The sequence below is a fragment of the Chiloscyllium punctatum genome, chromosome 5, assembly GCF_047496795.1.
Source record: "Chiloscyllium punctatum isolate Juve2018m chromosome 5, sChiPun1.3, whole genome shotgun sequence".
In the NCBI taxonomy this organism is placed as follows: Eukaryota; Metazoa; Chordata; class Chondrichthyes; order Orectolobiformes; family Hemiscylliidae; genus Chiloscyllium; species Chiloscyllium punctatum.
In genome coordinates this window covers 102,866,308-102,887,570 of record NC_092743.1, presented here as the reverse complement: position 1 = coordinate 102,887,570, position 21,263 = coordinate 102,866,308, and the positions used below count along the sequence as shown (strand labels likewise).

At 39.4% G+C, this 21,263-nt stretch overlaps 1 protein-coding gene across 2 annotated transcripts in view; it reads left to right on the top strand.

Annotated features, from left to right (window-relative positions):
• The window catches only part of fam91a1 (family with sequence similarity 91 member A1), a 51,704-nt gene that overhangs the window by 760 nt on the left and 29,681 nt on the right, over positions 1 to 21,263 (top strand). For both annotated transcript variants that reach the window (XM_072570878.1, XM_072570877.1), the window contains exons 2-9: positions 6,269 to 6,353; positions 7,519 to 7,670; positions 8,947 to 9,004; positions 12,352 to 12,419; positions 13,156 to 13,269; positions 14,920 to 15,010; positions 18,626 to 18,688; positions 20,838 to 20,944. In XM_072570878.1, coding sequence (XP_072426979.1) covers positions 6,269 to 6,353; positions 7,519 to 7,670; positions 8,947 to 9,004; positions 12,352 to 12,419; positions 13,156 to 13,269; positions 14,920 to 15,010; positions 18,626 to 18,688; positions 20,838 to 20,944 — 738 coding nt within the window. The remainder of the gene's footprint in view (positions 1 to 6,268; positions 6,354 to 7,518; positions 7,671 to 8,946; positions 9,005 to 12,351; positions 12,420 to 13,155; positions 13,270 to 14,919; positions 15,011 to 18,625; positions 18,689 to 20,837; positions 20,945 to 21,263) is intronic.

The following is a 21,263-nucleotide window of genomic DNA, read 5'->3' as shown; positions in this document are numbered from 1 at the left end:
CGCTAAAGGATGTGCTGCACTGTCAGAGGGACAGCGCTAAAGGATGTGCTGCACTGTCAGAGGGACAGCGCTAAAGGATGTGCTGCACTGTCAGGGACAGCGCTAAAGGATGTGCTGCACTGTCAGAGGGACAGCGCTAAAGGATGTGCTGCACTGTCAGAGGGACAGCGCTAAAGGATGTGCTGCACTGTCAGAGGGACAGCGCTAAAGGATGTGCTGCACTGTCAGAGGGACAGCGCTAAAGGGAGTGCTGCACTGTCAGAGGGACAGCGCTAAAGGGAGTGCTGCACTGTCAGAGGAACAGCGCTAAAGGGAGTGCTGCACTGTCAGAGGAACAGCGGTAAAGGGAGTGCTGCACTGTCAGAGGAACAGCGGTAAAGGGAGTGCTGCACTGTCAGAGGAACAGCGGTAAAGGGAGTGCTGCACTGTCAGAGGAACAGCGGTAAAGGGAGTGCTGCACTGTCAGAGGAACAGCGCTAAAGGGAGTGCTGCACTGTCAGAGGGACAGGGCTAAAGGGAGTGCTGCACTGTCAGAGGGACAGGGCTAAAGGGAGTGCTGCACTGTCAGAGGGACAGGGCTAAAGGGAGTGCTGCACTGTCAGAGGGACAGGGCTAAAGGGAGTGCTGCACTGTCAGAGGGACAGGGCTAAAGGGAGTGCTGCACTGTCAGAGGGACAGGGCTAAAGGGAGTGCTGCGCCGTGCCGTCAGAGGGCCAGCGCCGTGCCGTCAGAGGGCCACGGGCATTGCTGGCAAGGCCAGCACTTGTTGCGGATCTTTAGATTAGATTAGATTACATTACATTACAATGTGGAAACAGGCCCTTTGGCCCAACCAGTCCACACCGACCCGCCGAAGCGTAACCCACCCATGCCCCTACATTTACCCCTTATCTAACACTACGGGCAATTTAGCACGGCCAATTCACCTGACCTGCACATGTTTGGATTGTGGGAGGAAACCGGTGCACCCGGAGGAAACCCACGCAGACACGGGGAGAATGTGCAAACTCCACACAGTTAGTCGCCTGAAGCGGGAATTGAACCCGGGTCTCAGGCGCTGTAAGGCAGCAGTGCTAACCACTGTGCCACCATGCTGCCCTTTAGTTGCTCTTGAGAAATTAGTGATGAGTCGTCTTGAATTTCTGCAGTCCATTTGCTGTAGGTAGACTCGCAAAGCCTTTATGGAGATGGTTCCTGGATTTTGAGCCAGTAACATTTGAGCTATGATATATTTCCAACTATGGATGATCGATGTCTTGGAGGGGAACCTGCATTGGTGGTGTCCCCCTGAATCTGCTGGATTTGGAAATTGATATCTAAAGAGCCTTTGGTGAATTTCTGTCGTGCACCTTGTAGATTGTACAGACTGCTGCTCCTGAGTATCAATCATGGAGGGAGTGAATGGTACCACATTCACAAACAATGAGGCACGCTAGTTATATTTTTTCTTTTTTTAAACACACTCACTACCGCCATGTGTGTGTGCAGGTGTGAACCACAGTGAAAGACAACAGGTGTACAAATCTTTATTCAGTTTCCACCACCAGGACGAAAGGAAGCATCAGGGTGGCCAGTGACAAGCAGTGCCCTTCTCAGAGGGCACGGACCAACGCTATATTGAGTTCAGGAGCTGAATAACCATGGCAGAACCCAAATTGAGCATCAGTGAGCAAGTGCTATTTGTTAGTAATTTGCTGACAATTTCCATCGCTTTACTGTTGATTGAGAGTGGATTGACTGGCTTAATATTTGTTCAGTTTGGACAATAGCTTTTTGTGCACAGGAAATATGAAAAATTTTCCATATTGTTGGGTAGCTGTCAGTGTGTTGGAACTGTTTGTCTTGGAGCACAGTAAGTTTGGAGTTAGAGTCTTCAGTACTGTTGCATGAATGTTGTAAAAGCCCATAGTTTTTGCAGTCTCCAGCCTTTTGCTGTGTTATTCATTATGTAAAATGAATTCATTATGCTGGCTTAAGACCAGCATCTGTGAAGCCTGGATCTCTGGAGGAGGCTGCAATAGGTTATCCACAAGGCACTTCTGACTAAAAATTATTGCAAATGCTTTAGTCTTATCTTTTGCACTGATGTGCTGGGCCACCCCATTATTGAGGTTAGGAGTGTTTGTGAAGTCACCTTCTCCAGTTGAATTGTCCTCCACCATTCATGACTAGATGCAGTAGAGCTTAGCCATGGGCATCCAAGTGGGCCCCAGTTATGCCTATCTCTTCTGGTACATGGAAAAGTCCATTTTCTGCAGCTACACAGACACTATTTCCCAGCTTTTTTCTCCGCTACATCGATGATTGTTATGGTGCCACCTCCTGCTCCCACGAGGAGGTTGAATAGTTCATCAGTTCCACCCTGACCTTGAGTTCATCTGGACCATCTCGGCCACCTTCCTCCCCTTCCTGGCCCTTTCCACCTCCATTAACGGTGACTGACTCAACACAGACATCTACTACAAACTCACCGACTTCCACAGCTCCTTGGTCTACACTTCCTTCCCCCCTGCCTCCTGTCAAAATGCTATCCCTTATTTCCAATTCCTCTGCCTCATCTGCTCCCAGAAGGACCAGATCTACCACAGAACATACCAGATGGCTTCCTTCTTCAAAGACCGCAATTTCTCCTCCCAAGTGATCGATGATGCCCTCCAGCGCATCTCATCCACTTCCTGCACCTCTGTCCTCGAACCCCACCTCCAATCGCAACAAGGACAGAACCTCCTGGTCCTCACTTTGCATCCCACCAATCTCCGTATAATCGCATCATCCTCCGCCATTTCTATCACCTACAAACAGAGCCCACCATAAAGGATATATTTCCCTCCAACCCCTATCCAAGTTCTGTAAAGACCATTCCCTCCTCGACTCTCTTGTCAGGACCTCCCCTGCCGACAAGATAAATTTTCATAGCAAGTTTAACACCTATACCTCCGCGCCCCCCCCCCCTCTTATCTCTGTCATAGGCCCCAAAGGAGCCTTCCACATCCATCAGAGATTTACCTGCATTTCCACACATATCACTTACTATCTCTGTTGTTCCCGATGTGATCTTCTCTACATTGGGGAGACAGGATAACTACTTGTGGAATGCTAAAAGTCCTGATGAAGCGCTTATGTTTGAACTGTGGCTTCTCCTGCTCCTCGGATGCTGCCTGACTGGCTGTGCTTTTCCGGTACCACACTCTCAACTCTGATCTCCAGCATCTGCAATCCTCACTTTGTTGCAGTAGAGCTTAGCTCGAAGCTCTTGGTTGTGGAATTAAGGTCTCTTTATCACTTACTGGGTATGCTATTTGACATGCAGATAGTCCAGGGTGATGCCCTTATTCTTAGGTATGCCTGATGCTGCTCCTGGCATGTTCTCTTGCATTTTCATTGAACCTGGCTTGATGGTAAAGGTGGAGTGGGGGGATATACTGGGCCATGAGGTATGCAGATTGTGATGGAGTATGGTTCTGCTGATGGCCCACAGCGTCATTTGGAAGCCTAGTCATGAATTGCTACATCTGTTCAAAGTTGAACCTATTCAGTGTGTGGTGTTAGTGTTGTGCATCATTATATAAGATAATCTCGATGTGATGACTGGACTTTGTCTCCACGAGGACTGTGCAGTAGTCACTGCTATGGTCAGCTTCATCTGCAGCAGGCATGTTGCTGAGAATAAGGTCAAGTATATTTGTTCCACTTGTTGGTTTCCTCACCACCTGCTGCTGACAGTCTTATAACAATATAATTTAGGACTTGACCTATTCGAACCATAGCTGATGTTGACGTTTCCTTGTCCATGTTTGACCTGGTACCATGATGTTTTGTGGTGTTTGGAGTCAATATTGCATATTCTCAGGGCACTTCTGTCCTGCATGTATACTTCTGGGCCTAATCTGCCAGTGGGACAGGATATGTACAGTGATGGTGTCTGGGACATTTGTAAAGTATGATTCCATGAGTATTGCTGTCAGGTTATTATTTCAGTATTCTGTGAAACAGCTGTGTGAAGACACACACACCTGTCCCACCCCGATGATTTTGAGCCAACATGGCTGTTTTTGCCAGAGTTGTTTATGGTTCCTAGGTTGATGTGAGTTGTTCTGTGCAGTATCATTTTTTTTTAGAGTTTCTAGTGATTGTTACAACTTGTTAAGCCATTTCAGAGGTTGGTAAAAGAGTCAACTGTATTTCTGTAGGACATACCAGATAAGGATGGTAGTTTTTTTCCTTAAAGGGTTCTGGTGATCTTGCCATGCATGCTCGCACAATTTTTCACAGTCAGCACTATACTTTTAAGTCCAGATTTTTATTGAATTCTACCATCAGCTGATGGCAGGATTTGAACCCAGGTTCCGCTAGATCATCCCCTTAGATCACTCCTTAAATTGCCAGGTCAAATGTTTGATCATTTGTCCTAATATCTGATATGATTAAATGTTGAATTCTGTTTGCTAATTTACCTTGGGAGATTTTACCATGTTAAAGATGCTATGAAAATCTATCTTGTCACTCTTGAATGATTATAGTGGATCAAGTAACTGATGGGCTCCTGGCCCTCTGTGGTCTGTGGCCTGTTTTGGACTGTAGCTGTGCCTGACCTTGGGCTGGTTGCCCCATCTTATTGTTTCCTTACAGTAAGTATGCAGCTCTTGACCCAACTGCCTTAGTTCTTCTTTCTCAAAATTGCAAACTGAAACCTGCAGCTGTATCAGCTCATAACACCCTACCCACCTTACAATTGATGTTGTATTCATTTCTTGATGTCACAATACTATTAACATACTAATTCTGTTTCTAATTGATTGATTTTTGTTTTGTTTGCTTTGCAATTTATTAATTCGCTGCTGCTCGACTAATCTATTAATTCGATGCGCCTGTTCCAAATTTATTAACTTGGCATGCTTCATTAGTGTTATGTGTCTACTTTACCATGAACTTTGATTTATATTTGCTGTTTTGAGATGTCTTTTTCATTGAGTTGTTAATTTGCTGTTACATGATTTGTTAATTTTCCCAGTTTTCCCTGGTCTCCTCACAGCTTAACTAATCAACTTATTCTCATTACATTTTTCCCTTTGGCAGTGCTCAATCTCTTTGTGATTTGTTGGTGTGACTGGTATGCTGTGAATTTATTAATTTGGTACCGAATATGCCTGTTTGTGCTTTTTGCTGCTGACTGCTTCTACCTGTTGCTGCTTCACCAGTGTTTGCTACTCTATATGTTAATTACTCGTAGCCCAGCTACCTTCTGCAGTTTCATTTCATTTGTGTTTTAATGATGATGGTTGAGGGATGTTTGGCCAGGACACTGGGAATGGTGTTCCTACTCTTATGGAAATATTATCACAGGATTTTATTTTATGTGGCCTGAAGGGTGGACACAAAAGCCTCAGCGGAAGAACCACTTGTGACAATGCAGCACATACTCTGTATTCCTCTGTTATGCCAGGCTGAGCCTTGTGTTTTAACATCCTTACCTAGAGTGAGACTTGAACCCATAAACTTCTGACTCTGAGGGCAAATTCATCTAATATTCTTTTTTTTTCCTTTTAATAAATAGCACAATCTTTGGGTTATCCATCTCATTCCAATTAAAACTATTGTGCAGATGGTTAAAGTATTATGAGAAGGTTTTAAACCTCTAAGCACAATTCTGCATAGGAGAATGAAATAATATTTACATGCAGTAATAAAAATCATCATCTTATTTTGAATGGGGAAAGCATCTTGCTTCAAAAGCATCAATAGTTAAATATTTAAGTATGTTATTTTGTGCAAGTTTCACTTTTGGGTTATTTTGATGGTAGAGCTGATTCAAAGCAGATAATGCCCAGAATAAGCATGAAACTATGTAGAGTGCCACAGTTCATTTGTTGACATTATCTCTTCTGAGTCAGAAGGCTGGTGTTCAAGACCCACTCCAGAGCCATAGCACATTAATCCATATTAACCTTCCCAGAAGAAAGGTCCATTGTCTTTAAGTTCTATCTTTCAGATGAGAGGTTAGCTTCAGTCCCAGCTGTCCTTTCAAGTGGACATCTGATGGCGAGGCAGTATTTTGACAAACAGGAATTAACCTTGCTGTCCTGGTCACTTTATTCTGCAATCAAACTCACTGAAAGAACACATTGTCACAGTGTAACCTCGTCATTATTAGCTGAAAAATCACTCTGAATTGAAATTTTTTTTTGTAAATGTGCAGAGGCTATGACATCACTCTTATGAAACTCAAACGATGAGGAAGATGATAACCACTTTCTGATGTCTTTTGCAGAGTCTGGGGAACTCTCCACGCGAGTATGAGAAACAAGTTCTGCTTTACAGCATCCGCAATCAGTTGCGGTACAGAAACAACTTGGGTAAATGAAACTTTAATGTTTTATCGGTGAAGTCTAACATATAGTATTTTCATTGTCTGGAGTTAGGTTAGCTTAGTTGGCTAGATGATTTGCTCACAATACAGAGGGACAGCAGTTGTACGGGTTAAATTTTCATGCCAAATGAAGTTGCGTGGAAATTTCTCCTTCTCAACTTCTTCCCTTGCCTGAAGTGTGGTGACCTTCAGGACCGAAAAGTCGGTGCTCTCTCGTCAGGCAGCAGCTCTATGGCCCTTTTGGACCATGGGGACCATTTTATTTACTCCATTTATCAGATCCCATTAGATTATGAGAGGATAAATGCTAACTTCTACGTAATATCCCCAATGTATTGAAAATATATAATGTGTGTTAATCAGTTGGCATGTTTCCCCAAGCAGCAACTAGATTTGTTTCCTCTATCACTATGACTGGACGGTGTGTTGTCCACAAGATGCACTGTAGGTGGTCAACAATGGCTCTTTCAACAGCACCTTTCAAACCTTGGACTACTGCCACCAAAAGGCAGCAGCATCTGAAAGCCACATAGCATCCTGACTTGGATCAAAGCTACTGCAAATTTATAGTCATTGGGTGCAATTGCAATATTTAGAATACAAAGCTTCAAGAAAGTGGCTCACTATGATCTTCTCAAGGGCAATTAGAAAGGACCAGAATGTGATGGCCTTACCAGCAATGCTCATATCATGAGAATGAATAAAAATTGTACTTTTTTTTTCCAATCGATGCTTGCAAGAAATTAGGTTTAGAGTCATGGAGATGTACATGAATTGTACTATTTCATGTACAGGGTTTCTTTTACAAAACACTAATTTGACTTGTTTCAAACTGCTCTACATTGAAAGATGGTCAAACAGTTGATCAGTCTGGCACACTCTCCTGTGGCTTTATGGCCTGGCTGTCAATTGCCTCACCACAAAGCTCTGAAGTTCTCTCTCTATCCCTCTCTCTGCATTTTAAGATACTGGTTTAAAACCTGATTCTGACCAAAGTTTAACCACCTGTGGTTTTGTGTCAGATTTTGGCTGTGGGTGCTCCAGTACAATGTGCTAGTATGTTTCATCCCAATAAAAGTAGGATAGAAGTGAAAGTTATTTTTGTCATAGTTCCAATATATGAACTGACTATGTGCCTTTTACTTTTTCAGTGAGATATATCAAGAAAGATGAACGCAAGTACTATGAAGAGCTGTTTAGATATAGCAGAGAACATCTCATGCTGTATCCATATCATTTATCTGACATTATGGTGAAGGGACTACGGGTTACACCTTTTTCCTATTATATAGGAATTATGGAGGTGAGTTTAGCGTTCAAGAGCTTTAAACTGTCAAGTAAAATTCTGAATACATAATCTGTGTAAATTTGTATCTTTAAACTTAATCCAGTATATTTAATGAAGTCAAACCAAATTTATCTCTGCTGTAGTCAGTATTGTTGCCATCCATTGGAACCAATTTTCCAACAATACAAATCCTGTTTTGCTTGTTAAATATACCCACTACAGAATCAGAATCACCTGTATTTGATAACGAGTTCAAGTGACATTCTAGCTTGAGATTACACCTAATATAAATCTATACGTATCTCATAAATAGAAGTACAATAATGTGTAAATATATATTTTTTAATTCACTCATGAGCGTCACTGGCTCGGCCAGCATTTATTGTCCATTTTAATTATGCTTGAGAAAGTGGTGGTGAGCTGCCTTCTTGAACCACTGTAATCTGTTTGATATAGGTAATGCCATTAGGAAGGGAGTTCTAAGACTTTGACACACTGACGCTGAAGGGACGATAATTATATCCAGTTCTGGATGGTTTGACACTTAGTGATGTTCCACTTATCTGCTGCCTTTATCCTTCTAGGTGGTATATATAAACATATATTAAGTTAGTGTTATATGTAACTTTAAAATTTACTGGATTGTAGCAATTGGAACTAATTAGACAGCTTTACCAAAAAAACCACAATAGTCTGAATGGCCACCTTATGTATTTTGTGTCTGATTCTATGTCACATTATTACACAGACATTAACCATACAGGTCAAAAGTCTATGCTCCAGACAAGCCTTCTTCCACTCCCCTTTTCATTAATGCAGAAGTGTAATCTTCTAAATCCATGATTACTAACCCCTGTAAGTTCATGTGTGTTTATCCAAGTGCTCAATGCCTTAACCTATCATATAAAACTGCTTGTTGAAGAAGTCTGAACTGTATTATCCACAATTCACTAATTCTCAGTTCTGGCTGGTGGAAAAATTGACAAAAGGAGTCAAAAGCCAGAATTGCAGAAAGAAATAATTTTCGTCCTAAAATGTAACTGTTCCCCTTGGCACCAGGCACACTATAATCAAACCCGAGCTTCTACATTTTAAATCGGTGAATACGATGACAATTTGCCAGTTGTCGATCATATTATCTAATAGCTGTGTGGATGGATTTATAGACTTGTGTAGAGATAGAATTACAAAGCCAACAACAAAATCTCTCTGGTTTTGGACTCCAGTGGAGCTATCATTTATTTCATAGAACTAAAGTTTTTTTTTAAAAGCACTTTTTTTTTCTTTTTAGGATATCATGAACAGTGAAAAAAGTTATGATTCGTTACCAAACTTCACAGCTGCTGATTGTAAGTTTTCTACACTTTTTTGCTTCTGAATAAAATGGACTTTTTTTTGCACATGATATGCAAATGTTCTCCACCCCAGCTTGAAAGAACATTGCTTGCTGAGCTTCCAAGTGACAAAACAACAATATACTTTTATTTTCCACTTTTTATGTGAAATATGCCAAGGTATCAAATTTGATAATGAACCAATTCGCAGACAGTAGAGCAGCAGGTGAAAATCTTGGTCAAAGCAGTAAGGTTTCTGGAGTAACTAAAAGAAAGGGAGACAGGTTTAGCCAAAGGTTTGGGGCCTTTGCAGCTGAATGGTCAACTGCCAATAACAGAATGATTAAAACTTGGGGTGAGCAAGAGGCCAACTCAGAAATGCACAGATGTTTATTGACTTTCTTAAGTGACTTTGCATGGATCTGCCTTTATTGTAAATGACTGCACATTTGAAACTGTTGAGTTTTTTAAAATTTTAAATGTTATGGTTTTAATACATAATACACAAATCTATGAATAATTCATCTGGATTGTTCTAATCTCATTATTATACTGCAGATACTCCTAACTTAGTGGCTTTTTTTGACTCTAATTCTGCATTCTAGAAACTGAGGCAGTGAAGAGCAAATTGTAAATGCAAGTCTTTTTTCCACAGCTTCCATTGAGACAGTTTTGCTTCTTAATTTTATCTGTACTGTATATCAAAGCTAATGAACTGGAGTGGAAACAATGAATTGAGACCAATTTTCTCCAATTTGAATGATTTATGTTGAGGTTTCTAATGTGCCCTTGGTACTGTACTGTTACAGGGAGGCAGTATAATAGTTGTAATGTTACTGGACTAGTAATTCAGAGGCCCAGGCTGATGCTCAAGAAACAGGTTAAACTTCCACCACAGCAGATCAATTTGAATTAATAAATCTGGAGGAAAAATAGACTTAGTATTGCTGATCATGAAACTATCCTGGTGAACCAGATAGGTTTTTACAACAATGTCCTTTAGGAAATCTGCTATCCTTACATGGTTTGATGTATACATGACTTCAAACCATAGCAATGTGGTTGACTCTTAACTGTCCTCTGAACTGGTGTGCCAAACCATTCAATTTGAGGACAGTTAGAATATGTAGTAAATGCTGCCCTTGCCAGTGATGCCACATTTCCATTGAAGAGCAAATAAAGTTCGGAAGCTGTTGATGGGGACCTCGAATCAGGAACTTCTTACAGCGGTGGATACTTAGAATAAGGTAATATGCCTACTGCTGTTGTATAAAACAAGTTTGTAAAAATCGATTATTTTTTTTTTGGAAGGGAATCAGTGTAAAAAATACTGATTTTCTTTCTTAGAAAAAGAGATGCCAGAACTTAGTGTTTTATTCAGTATTAGAAAAAAGTTTGTTTGTAAGAACTAGAAAACCAAGTCTGTAAACTGTTGGCTATGTTGATATTGATTTCTTTCAGAAACAGCTTGTCCAAAATGCATACTTATTTTGTTAGCTCTTCCCAGCCATATAACCCTCCAAAACCTCTAAATGCATCCTTGAAAATCCCCAGTTTTTATCCATGCATCATTGGCAACTGTGCCTTCAGCTGCCTGGGCCCTGAGCTCTGGAATACCTTTGCCTAAACTTCACTGCTTTTTTCCGTCCTGTAAACTTTGTAAAATCTGCTTCTTTTCAAGCTTTTGGGTACTTGTCTTGATTTCCTTGTACAGCTTTGGCAATTTTATGAAATACTGTGGGGAATTTTTAGCTGTTGTTAAAAGATAAAAAGAAAAAAAATCTGTGTTTCTATTACACCATTTTGACAACAATGCTAAGAACTTTACAGCTAATCAAGTACTTTTTAAATTTAATTTAACCTGGTTCTGCAAGAATCAAAATGATTGGGCAATATTGATTTTCAGTGATGTAGTTGCAGAATGGATATTAGCTAGGACACTGAAAAGAACCACCTCTTCTTTGAAATAATGCCAAGTGTTATCGTCCTAGATGATACTGGACAAGTCTGATTCCAGAGTGAGACCTGGTTTAATAGGCCAAAAGTTTTATATTCCTTTGGGTTACCATAGAGGTCAGTCACTGAATGTATTCACAAGAGGCTGCTAATGTACTTTTACCAAAAGAAAATAATATAAACTATATTGCACTAGATATGAATTATCAGAAAGATCTCCAACATTTTCTAAAAAACCCTTAACTTCAGTGAACAGTCATTCCTATCTTCATACTAAAGCTTGTAGGACAGCTGGCACCTCCATAATCTTTTAATTTTTGACAAATTGTTACATATTCACTTGATGCAATTTTATTCTGTTTATTTCTCTCCCATGACCCTTAAAGCAAAGTACTAACCCAACTCATTGTCACTTAACATGAGTCCCCTAAAATTGGGTCTTCGACTACCTTTATAGGATCTCTCCCTTGCTGACTCCTCCACAGCCAGTTTTTGGAGCCTTTCTACTTACTGACTTATAAGCAACTTAGGATATCTCCCGAGCCTGACTGTGTTTGAGAGCTGACAATGACAACCCCTTTTAGTGGTGAAAACCAGTAATATTGGCGAATGACTCATACATGTCCAGCTCATCTTTTAGATTCCAAAATGGAGCTCCAGTGTGAGCAGTATTATTTCAAAATATTACTGCTTTTCTTTACTGTTTTTTCTCTCTCTGGGATGCCTCGCTCCACCTGAACCTGCTTCTAGCTCCACTCTGTCTCCCTCTCGTGGTCATAAAGTTCATCAGCAAAAACCTTAGGGGCAAAAACCCTAGTAGGTAATTGCTGTGGATGCTTTACTGGTGATTTAGCTGAAATAATCTTATTGTCATAGTTTTAGTAAATGCTATTTTGAACTCAATGATTAAAATGACTTTCTGATCTTGTTTTTAAAAGAAGCCAGGTTTTTACAGAATTGAAAAACTCAAATTCATTTTCCTTCCTCTTTAGAAACCAACTTCCCAAATAATAATGTTATGAATCTTCATGAATTAGTGAAATTTTTACATGCAGCAAAGAGAGAAGGCAGGGCTCTGTTTGAATATCTAATCTGAAAACAGGCATCTCCAAGAGTGCATCAGTCTCAGTTATCCTGGAGTTTTATACTTGTGTCTCTGGAGTTGGACTTGAACGCTTAGTCTCTTGGCTCAGATATAAGACAGTATCGCCCAGCCATAGCTGACGCTTAAAAGCCATGCTTTACTTTAAAGAATATGGTGAACCTTTTACAACTGCGTTAGTGATGAAGCCACAGCAGTTTGAGCTATCAAAAGGGAAGAAAGTACAGCCATCTATTGAAGATATCTTCAAACTGCATATTATTAAGCATTTCTTGTGTGATCGTAAGTTTTTTTTTATACACAGGTCTAAGGCTCCTGGGCATTGGCAGGAACCAGTACATTGACCTCATGAACCAGTGTCGATCATCAAAAGTGGGTTTATTTTTTGTTATTTGAAGGATTAAGAAGTTGTTTACTGATTGAAGTGGTGTGATTTTTGTATTGGAAAACTAGACACCTTGCCTCAGAATTGTTTTCTAGGGTAAAAAGTGACAAATGCAATGTTTCTTAACAGCAGTGTGAATATTTCCATTGGATTTGAACTTGAGTATCAGCTGAAATGTGTACGATATACATTGTCATGTTTTGCATTTTCATTATTGGTGAGCTAAAATTAGTAAATGCAGCTTCTTGGAGACTATAATTTGGGTAGTGTTGGATAGTCTGTTACTGAACAGTCATTTTTAGATTTCATTTTCACATGTGGGCTCTGTTATAATCCTAATATTAGTAATATTAGTTCTAATATTTGTGTTTTATGATCAAATCTGGAAGAGCAAATTGTCCCATTCTAAACCAGGGTATGCAATAAAAATGTGAAGGAAATTAATTCCTATGCACTCAACTAATTACGTAGTTTACATTTGCTATCCAATGAATATTGGATGTTGTAAAGAGAACAGGGTTCCACCATATACTGATGGGTTCAACCTAACAAGCACACTATCTACTAAGAAATTCTATATTTGCTGTAGAATCATGGCTGCATATGCAATAAATTTATTAATATTGGAACCTGCTGAAACTTGAGTTTTTATGCATAACCTATTAGTAACAACCCTTGTAAATTATGTTGGCTATTAACTATGCAAAATATCCAATATTCCAGAAATTCTTTCGGCGGAAAACAGCTCGTGACCTGTTACCAGTGAAACCTGTGGAGATTAGTATTGAGCCATGGTGGGTGGTTCAGGCTGGTTTTATCACAGAGGATGATATCAAGGTAATGCAAAACTAACTAACTAAAGTATCATTTATTATGAAAGTTGAGTTTTTATGTTCTATTATGGCTGTTTTATTCACAATAATTCCTGAACCCACAATACAAACTGACATACTACTGCAGTTTGTTTTTGAACACCTGAGGTAAGAGTAAAGTAGTTTAGTGAGACAGCGGTAGGTTAAAATGCTTGTTCAGGACTGTCAAGTACATCTGTCTTGTACAGGAGTTTAAAAAATGCTGAAAGTTGGTGACTGGGATGTGCGGAGAAAGATGAAGTTTGGGAAATGACTGAAAGGTTTTCAGCAGTTGTGTTGTGGAGCAGCAGATGACCACATTCGTAGAATTGCTAGTCAGCAATGACAAGTGACAAGATCTTTTCCCAATACATAACAAAAATATCCCCATTGTCAGTGGGTTTGCTGGCATCTGAAATGGACTAGGAGAATAAAATAGTGTAGGACTTGATTGATAATTTGGAGCGTGAACTAGAAAGGAGAGACTGACCTTTTTTTAATCTCGATGATTTGGTGTGTGCAGGTGGATCAACAAAGCTGATTCAAACAGAGGCTGAGGTTTATTGATTGAATGGCTGACTTTTTTTTAAAAGAAAGGAAATGAAAACGAGAAAGCTCAATATCATGCTACGTGTGGAATTTAAGATGGAGTTGATGCACAAATTGAGGGCACAGTGAAAATATGACATTGCCTATGAAGGAAAGGTTGAAATGAAGTGAAGAAGAGATCTGGAGATTAACTTTCTGGTGCCAGTCTCTGAAGCTTAGGTTTTGGCCTGAAACAAAGATCAATATTTTGTAGTTTAAATTACCAAATGAGAGAGAGCTTGACATTATAGGTCAGTTCCAGCTCACTATTGCTTGTTATCAGCATGGTGCAAGGTGTGGGTTTGGCAAAATTTGAGTAGAGTGCTTTAGAGAATATGAAATATTGCAACCATATCATGGGTTGCTCTGAAATGGGGAAATTCAAGATAGATCTTCTGAGGAGAAAGTTGGCAGGTAAACAAGTACTAATATCTGAAGTAATATAAGTAGATCTCAGTACATAAATGTCTTGCAGATACTGCAAGATCATCAAACTACACTCCTCCCCCACATACACCTCGCCCCACCACACCGACTGCTGAAGTGTTTTGAGCATTGTTGGATATCTTTTGGTAATACTTTTTAATAGCAACATTCTTTAACCAATTTATTAAAGGAAATATGTTCATGTTATACTGAACTAATGCATCTGAGGACTCTGGAAATAAGCTACATAAAAACATGAATTACTGACAAAACTCAGCAGGTCTGGTAACATCTGTGGGAAGATGTTTGTAAACTTAAAGTATTGACACTGCTTTCTCCCCACCAATGCTGCTAGACCTGCTGAGTTTCACAAGCAGCCCCTGCAGTTCTTTGTTTGACTTGTATTGGAAATAACTTAATCCTGCCAATTCTAGTTCTGAATTTACTTTCAATAAGGCCAGATTGTAAAGAGACCTGCTTGCACATCTGAAAGTATGACTGTGTGGCATGCAGACACTCAGGACAAATCTTTATAATCAAAACTTTGTAGTGTTCTAAATACTCTTTCTGTATGAGAGAATTGATGAGATCTTGTTGAGAATTGCTGTATTATTGTCTCCAGATTTGTTCAGGACCTGAGAAGAGTGCTATTGATAAAATCATTGATTCGGGACCTCAGCTGGCTGGAATTTTGGAACACAATGTGGTTCTCAGTGAGTATATCCTTTGCAATGAAATCTATCTTGTCAAGCCCTATCACTTCTAAGTTTTACTAATGGCCCGATCATCCCAAATGCATGCTGGACAAAACTGGTATATTTCAATGCAGGTAAATGTGAGGTTATTTGTTTTGGACCAAATAAAGGGATGGATCAGAGGTTTTAATGTGGGGGAAAAAAAAGGCAAAAAGCTAGAAACAGTGACAGTTCTGAGAGATTTAGAGGTCTATGTTCACCATTGAGATGTAGTGCTCAAGTACAAAACTTGAATTCATATTGAATGTGCCATTACTTAACGGCAGCAGAAAATTCCTACGAAGATTATCCTCATAACCAACAGTCTATGTGTCTTGCAGATGAAACTGTCCATTTTGCCTTTCTGTTCACCCTCCCATCCCAGCACGTTCGTGTTCCTCCAGCCTTCAGAGTCATGTATACTGCAAAAGTCTCAGAAAGAATGCAAGCAGTCAGTTGTTGTCATTTGTATTCCATACAAGTATGTAGGGAAAACTGGAGTGCAAAAGAATGCTATTGCTGTTTACAACCACATTCTCTGAGTTATCCTCACCTGACATCAAAGTTGTAGTACTGTTAATCACGCACAGTAAGGTTAGGTCTATGAACTCTTGTCTGGCATGTACAGCAGTAAAGTTGCCTTGGCCCAATTATCAAGAGTTACAATAGATGTCAGAGGGTAGTGCAAGTTCATGCGTATATTTAGGGAGACCTGGAATACTGAACTATTTTCCAGCTAAAATGTCGAGCCAGGAATAAGTTAAGATTAATTTCAAATACCCAGATGATGAAAAACTGAAAGTAGATATATACTTTGTTGCTGTGGAATGTTGTCAGTGCTTTGTACAGTTCAACAGTTATTTCAGTTCATGTTGCTAAATATTCATAGGCCAGATGCATGCCATTCAGCCCAACCTCTTAGTGTTTATGCTTTGCTTGTGTTATCTCCCACCCATCCCGCTTCATTCAGGTCCAACAGCATATTCTTCAATAGCTTTGTTCCTTGTGTATATCTAGCTTCTCCCATCTACTGGTGCTGTTTGCCTCAGCTGCTCCCTTCAGTAGCTTACGCACTTTCTGAATAAAGTTTCTCTTAAATTCCTTATTGGAATTATTTCTGTCTTCAACTATTAAATTTATGATTTCTAGTTTTGATCTAGCCTGCAGATTGAACATCATCTTTATGCCGGTGCTCTCAATTGTTTTCATAATCTTGAAGATCACTACTCATAACATTGCTGTTTTCCATTTTCAAGAGAAAAGGGATCTAACCTGTTCAATCTTTCTTGAAATGTATCATCTCATTTCTGGTATTATCTTTTTTGTGAATGTTTTTTGCATCATCTTCTCAGGTACTTCTATATCTCTATCTATAACAAGAACTATGAACTGTTCTCCAAGTAAGATGTATTTAACATTTCATACAAGCTTTACATGTCATCTTTGCTTTTCAGTTGTCATACTGAACAAATGTCATACCTCACTGGGGTAGAGTGCTGGAAGTAAAGTCTCACTATTCCCAATATCACCACAAAAGATAACAATTCTAGTCAGCAGGTGTGTAAATTTGCCCAACCTTCCTATATTTTAGACCCAGGTTAACAGCACAGATTAGGTTTCTGTATCTACAAGAAATATTACAAATACAAGAAAAATTACAAATAAATAGGTTCTAGTTACAAGTAAGTAATTATGAACTGCCAGCATTTAACTCTACGAGTCAAACCTCTAAACCCCTTATAAAACTGCACGCACACACACACACAAAACGGTGTGTTATGAACAGAGGGGGAAAAATGGGGAGGCAGTTCAAAGGTTCCCTGTTCACAGTTTGTTGAGTTGATCTTTGGTCTTGTCAGGACTTGGTGCACCTCAATCTCTGTACTTTCACTTGCTTACAGGAGGTATAGAGCAACTGGTTACACATAGTGTTTGACTTATTGGTTAAAAGCCATAGCTTAGAGCAACTGACGAGGGGATACTTTAAGTTTTTTGTTTTACTTTGGAGGAATGGACATCTACTTCTTTATTTCTGGAGATCCAATTGCTTTTGAGCAAACATTCACATTCACAAGCTATATTAGAGCCAATCACTTAGTAGTTGGTAGGCAGAAGGATTCAGCACTTAAAATGTGTATTGGTAACCTGTCCTTAGTTCAGTAAATGTTTCCACAATCCTTGATTTTTCAAATAGTGCTTGGCAGGGAAGTGGAATAGTTTTCCTCTCATGCATTCCTGAATTGTAAATCTCTAAGTTCAAGGTGTTTGGACTGCCACTTACTGAGAAGCCATCTTTTATGACCATAAGTCTTTGTCATCCGGTGCAACCTAGCTCATCTTTTGTTGCTGGAAATCTGATCTGCACCTTGTGTGGCTTACAATATGGTCCAGATGCTTTGGAAACTTTTCTAAACAATGTGCTTTTACCCACAACTAAATCTTAGTTTTTATTTCCTTACATTGTCCCTGTATCATTTCTGATTTAAAATTGCCAAATTATGTAGAACTGTGGTGTATTTTGTGTCTATTACGTGCTGGATGCCTCTCACTGTACATAGAATACTTGCATTTAGCTGGCGTTGCAAGGAAACTATCTTCCCAGTACACACACCCTGCCTTTTATTTTCTTGTGTTGAATTTTTGTGTAATCAGATTGTAGGATAAAAATTTGTTTTTTTGCCTGTTGGCTACAGGAATCCTATTAAAAATACACTTCACATTTTCAGTTGAACTGCATAGCACTTCCAGCATAGAAACCAGCCATTTATGGGCGGCATGGTGGCACAGTGGTTAGCACTGCTGCCTCACAGCGCCAGAGACCCGGGTTTGATTCCCATCTCAGGCGACTGACTGTGTGGAGTTTGCACATTCTCCCCGTGTCTGCGTGGGTTTCCTCCAGGCGCTCCGGTTTTCTTTCGCAGTCAAAAAATGTGCAGGTTAGGTAAATTAGCCTTGCTAAATTACCCAAAGGGGTAAATATAGGGGAATTGGTCTTGGTGGGTACACTTCAGCGGGTTGGTGTGGACCTGTTGGGCCGAAGGGCCTGTTTCCACACTGTAATGTAATGTAATCTAATCTTAACAGGATTATTATCAGTGTTTATGCACCATGGGTCTCCTTCTACCCAACTTCAGCCATCCTTATCAATACAGCCTTCCATTTATTTCTTCCTCATATATCTGATCAGGTATAATGGGACAAATGGCCATTTCCTCTCCTGTTTATTTTAAAAAAAGTTTTCCTCATAGTGACTATGTGCTAATGAGCAAATGGGTTTCCCTCTCTGTAGTGATTGGTATTAATTAATCTGTTTATTGAGGTCAGAAGATTAACTGCTGGAGATGGAAAATTGTTGTGCTGATCCTCCAAGGAGTGTTCATGTGTCTGGAACCAAGGCAGAATGTCGGGGGGGGGGGGGGGGCGCGTATAGGTTGCTTGAGTGCATGCCTAATCAGGCTATCCAAAAACCTGGGTGTGTTCAGTTTCTTGTATTATAAGTAAGAAACAGACACGCAAACATGCACATGCAATAGGTAGGGCTATTAACATTTTTTAATGGTAGTTAATTGACTTGTTTTCCTTCTTGCATTGCAGGTTTATATAACAAAGGCTTTATTTATCTTGATGTACCAATATCCGATGACAGCTGCATAGCAGGTGAAAAGTTTATTTGAAATGTAATTTCATAATTCTGATTTGAGTATGATCTTAGTTGATACAAGAATGAATTAATCCCTAATTCTAAACCATTCTATCAGCATGGATGTTTTTCCTTTGGATCATGGAACTCTAAGAGAAATGTTGATCAAAATATTCAAAATCTAGAGGGTTTTGATAAGAATACGTGATGAGATGTTGTTTTTAGTAGTATATTGGTCAATAACGAGAAGTCTCCGATACATTGACAAAAGAACCAGCGGCAACATGAAGTGAAAACAAACCTCCTGAATAAGTGAGTTTTTGTAACCTGGAGTGCACTGCCTGAAAGAGTCCTGGAGGGAGTTTCAGTTGTATCTTTTTGAAAAGGACTTGATAAATATTAGGGAGGGTAAGGGGAGGTTTGCTGGCTGTACGGAAATAGAAGTGGAATGAAACTGATTGGACAACCTTTTCAAACAGCACAGACATGGAGTTTTGAATGATCTTCGTTTTTGTGTTACCATTTGACTGAGTGTTTTTCTTTATTTCTAATAATTTGTAAAAACCATTATAGGAAGTGAGTAATTTATTATAAATTAAGCTGGATTTTGAGATGATGGATTTTTTGTTTATGGAGTCGTCTCAGCAGACTTCTTGAGTTCCTTTATCGATGTGTTTTTAAAAAAAGAAGTAACTTTATTAAGAATATATATTTTTAATTGACATAACATGATTTCATACCAAGCTCTTTCTTTGATCTTAAATGTCAGCTTGGTTCAGTTGACTTGAATTCTAAGTCTTTTGGTTGAAGCCTTACTCTTGTACATGAACTTTATAATCTAACCTGATTCTTTGGTACAGTTCTAAAGAAGTTCTACATTGGTAGAGGGTTGAGAAATGGGTATATCTTTCAGATCCACTGTTGAACTGAGGTTCTGTCGTAATGCTTGTGTGGATGTGCAAAGTTGGATAGCTATGTTTGCAAAGGAGCTGAACGTTTCTGTACAGTGGCTGACATTTATCCCTTGGTGTACACCACCATTGCTGGAAAATATTAAGTGTCTGGCAGCGTCAATGAATAAGAAAGAACATTTGAATTGTTTCATGTTGACAGTTCAACACTAGTGCAAGACAAAACGGGGTGGTAATGGGACAAAAGTAAAATAAAAAATATGAACAGAGGCTATATTGACTGGTTAAAGCAGAAGGCTTCTGGAAATGTCTGGGGGAAAAAATGTGTAGATTGCTGAGATGGGGACAACTCCACTGGCCTTGTCAATAAGGAATCACCACACTTTCTCCAATTTCGTTGATGCTCGTGCATATATCTATCTGCAGGTATAGCATCTGCCCTTTCAATATTTCCTTATCTTCCTTCCAGGATGGCAATCTCTCCTCGGTGAAACACTGATTTACTTGGTGGTATTTCTAATGCAGTGTATTTGCCACACTCAGTGCACCCTCTCCTGTACATAATGCAGATTGGGTGATTATTTGCCCCTACTGAGGCTGCAAACATGATAATGAACTATAGCTTTGTCACTGAGTGAAGTGAAATGTCTTTACTTTTGAGAATTGTTGAATGCTTTTCTGTAGATTGGGATAGCAGCAGACACTATCTTCATCCGTTAAGGGAAAATTAGTAAACATTACATGATGACAAGAATAAAAGGTGAAATATTATTGGTAGCAGATAAATTAATTGCTTATTGAGAAGTCTGTTGTGATGTTGCTGTGGATAGGGAGGGATGACTATGAAAGCTCTTTTCCTGAGTGGAACATTTGATTGTTTTTAATTGCTGATTTCAAATTGAGCATTTTAGTTTTGAAAAGGAGACATTCTGTTGAAATTTACTGCAGTGCATGCATCAGGACTGATACGTGAATGCCAAATTTTAAAGTTTATATGGCATGATGAAGAAAACATGCTGATTGGTTGGGTCATTGACCTAGAGAATGCACCATGGAATTAAGTAATATAAATTATTGCTGTCTTTTAAGTATGAATTTATCATCTTACACTCATCAGGACAAACACAAAAATGTTCCACAGCATGTCTTTTTTTCCTACAATGCTGAAGTCCGAAACTACAAATTGACTTTTATAATGTTTTATATCATGCGGATAGTGTGTTTTTTTAAACTTTTTCTTTCCTTTGGTGTTTAGTTCCCCCTTTAGAGGGCTTTGTGATGAACCGGGTCCAAGGTGATTACTTTGAAACGCTTCTCTACAAGATTTTTGTTTCTATCGATGAGCAAACCAATGTTGCAGAGGTAGGGGGGCAAACAAAATAAATTTTGTTCTTTTCTTCTGACCCAGTGCAAGCAAGCAACCATTTCACAGTATTTGTTTGTTTGAAAGCACAGACAAGTTTAATATAAAAGGAATCCTGCACTGTCAAAGGTGTTTTATTTAGATTAAGCTGAGGCCTTGTCTGCCTCTTAAGGTGGATATAAAAAATCCCCAAGGTACTATTTAAAGCCCAAAGTGTTATTTCTAGTGTGCTCTTGACAATACTTATCCTCTGACCAATATCACTTTAGAGCAAAAATAGATTGCAATGCTGTTTGTGGGAGTTTGATGCAGTCAAAT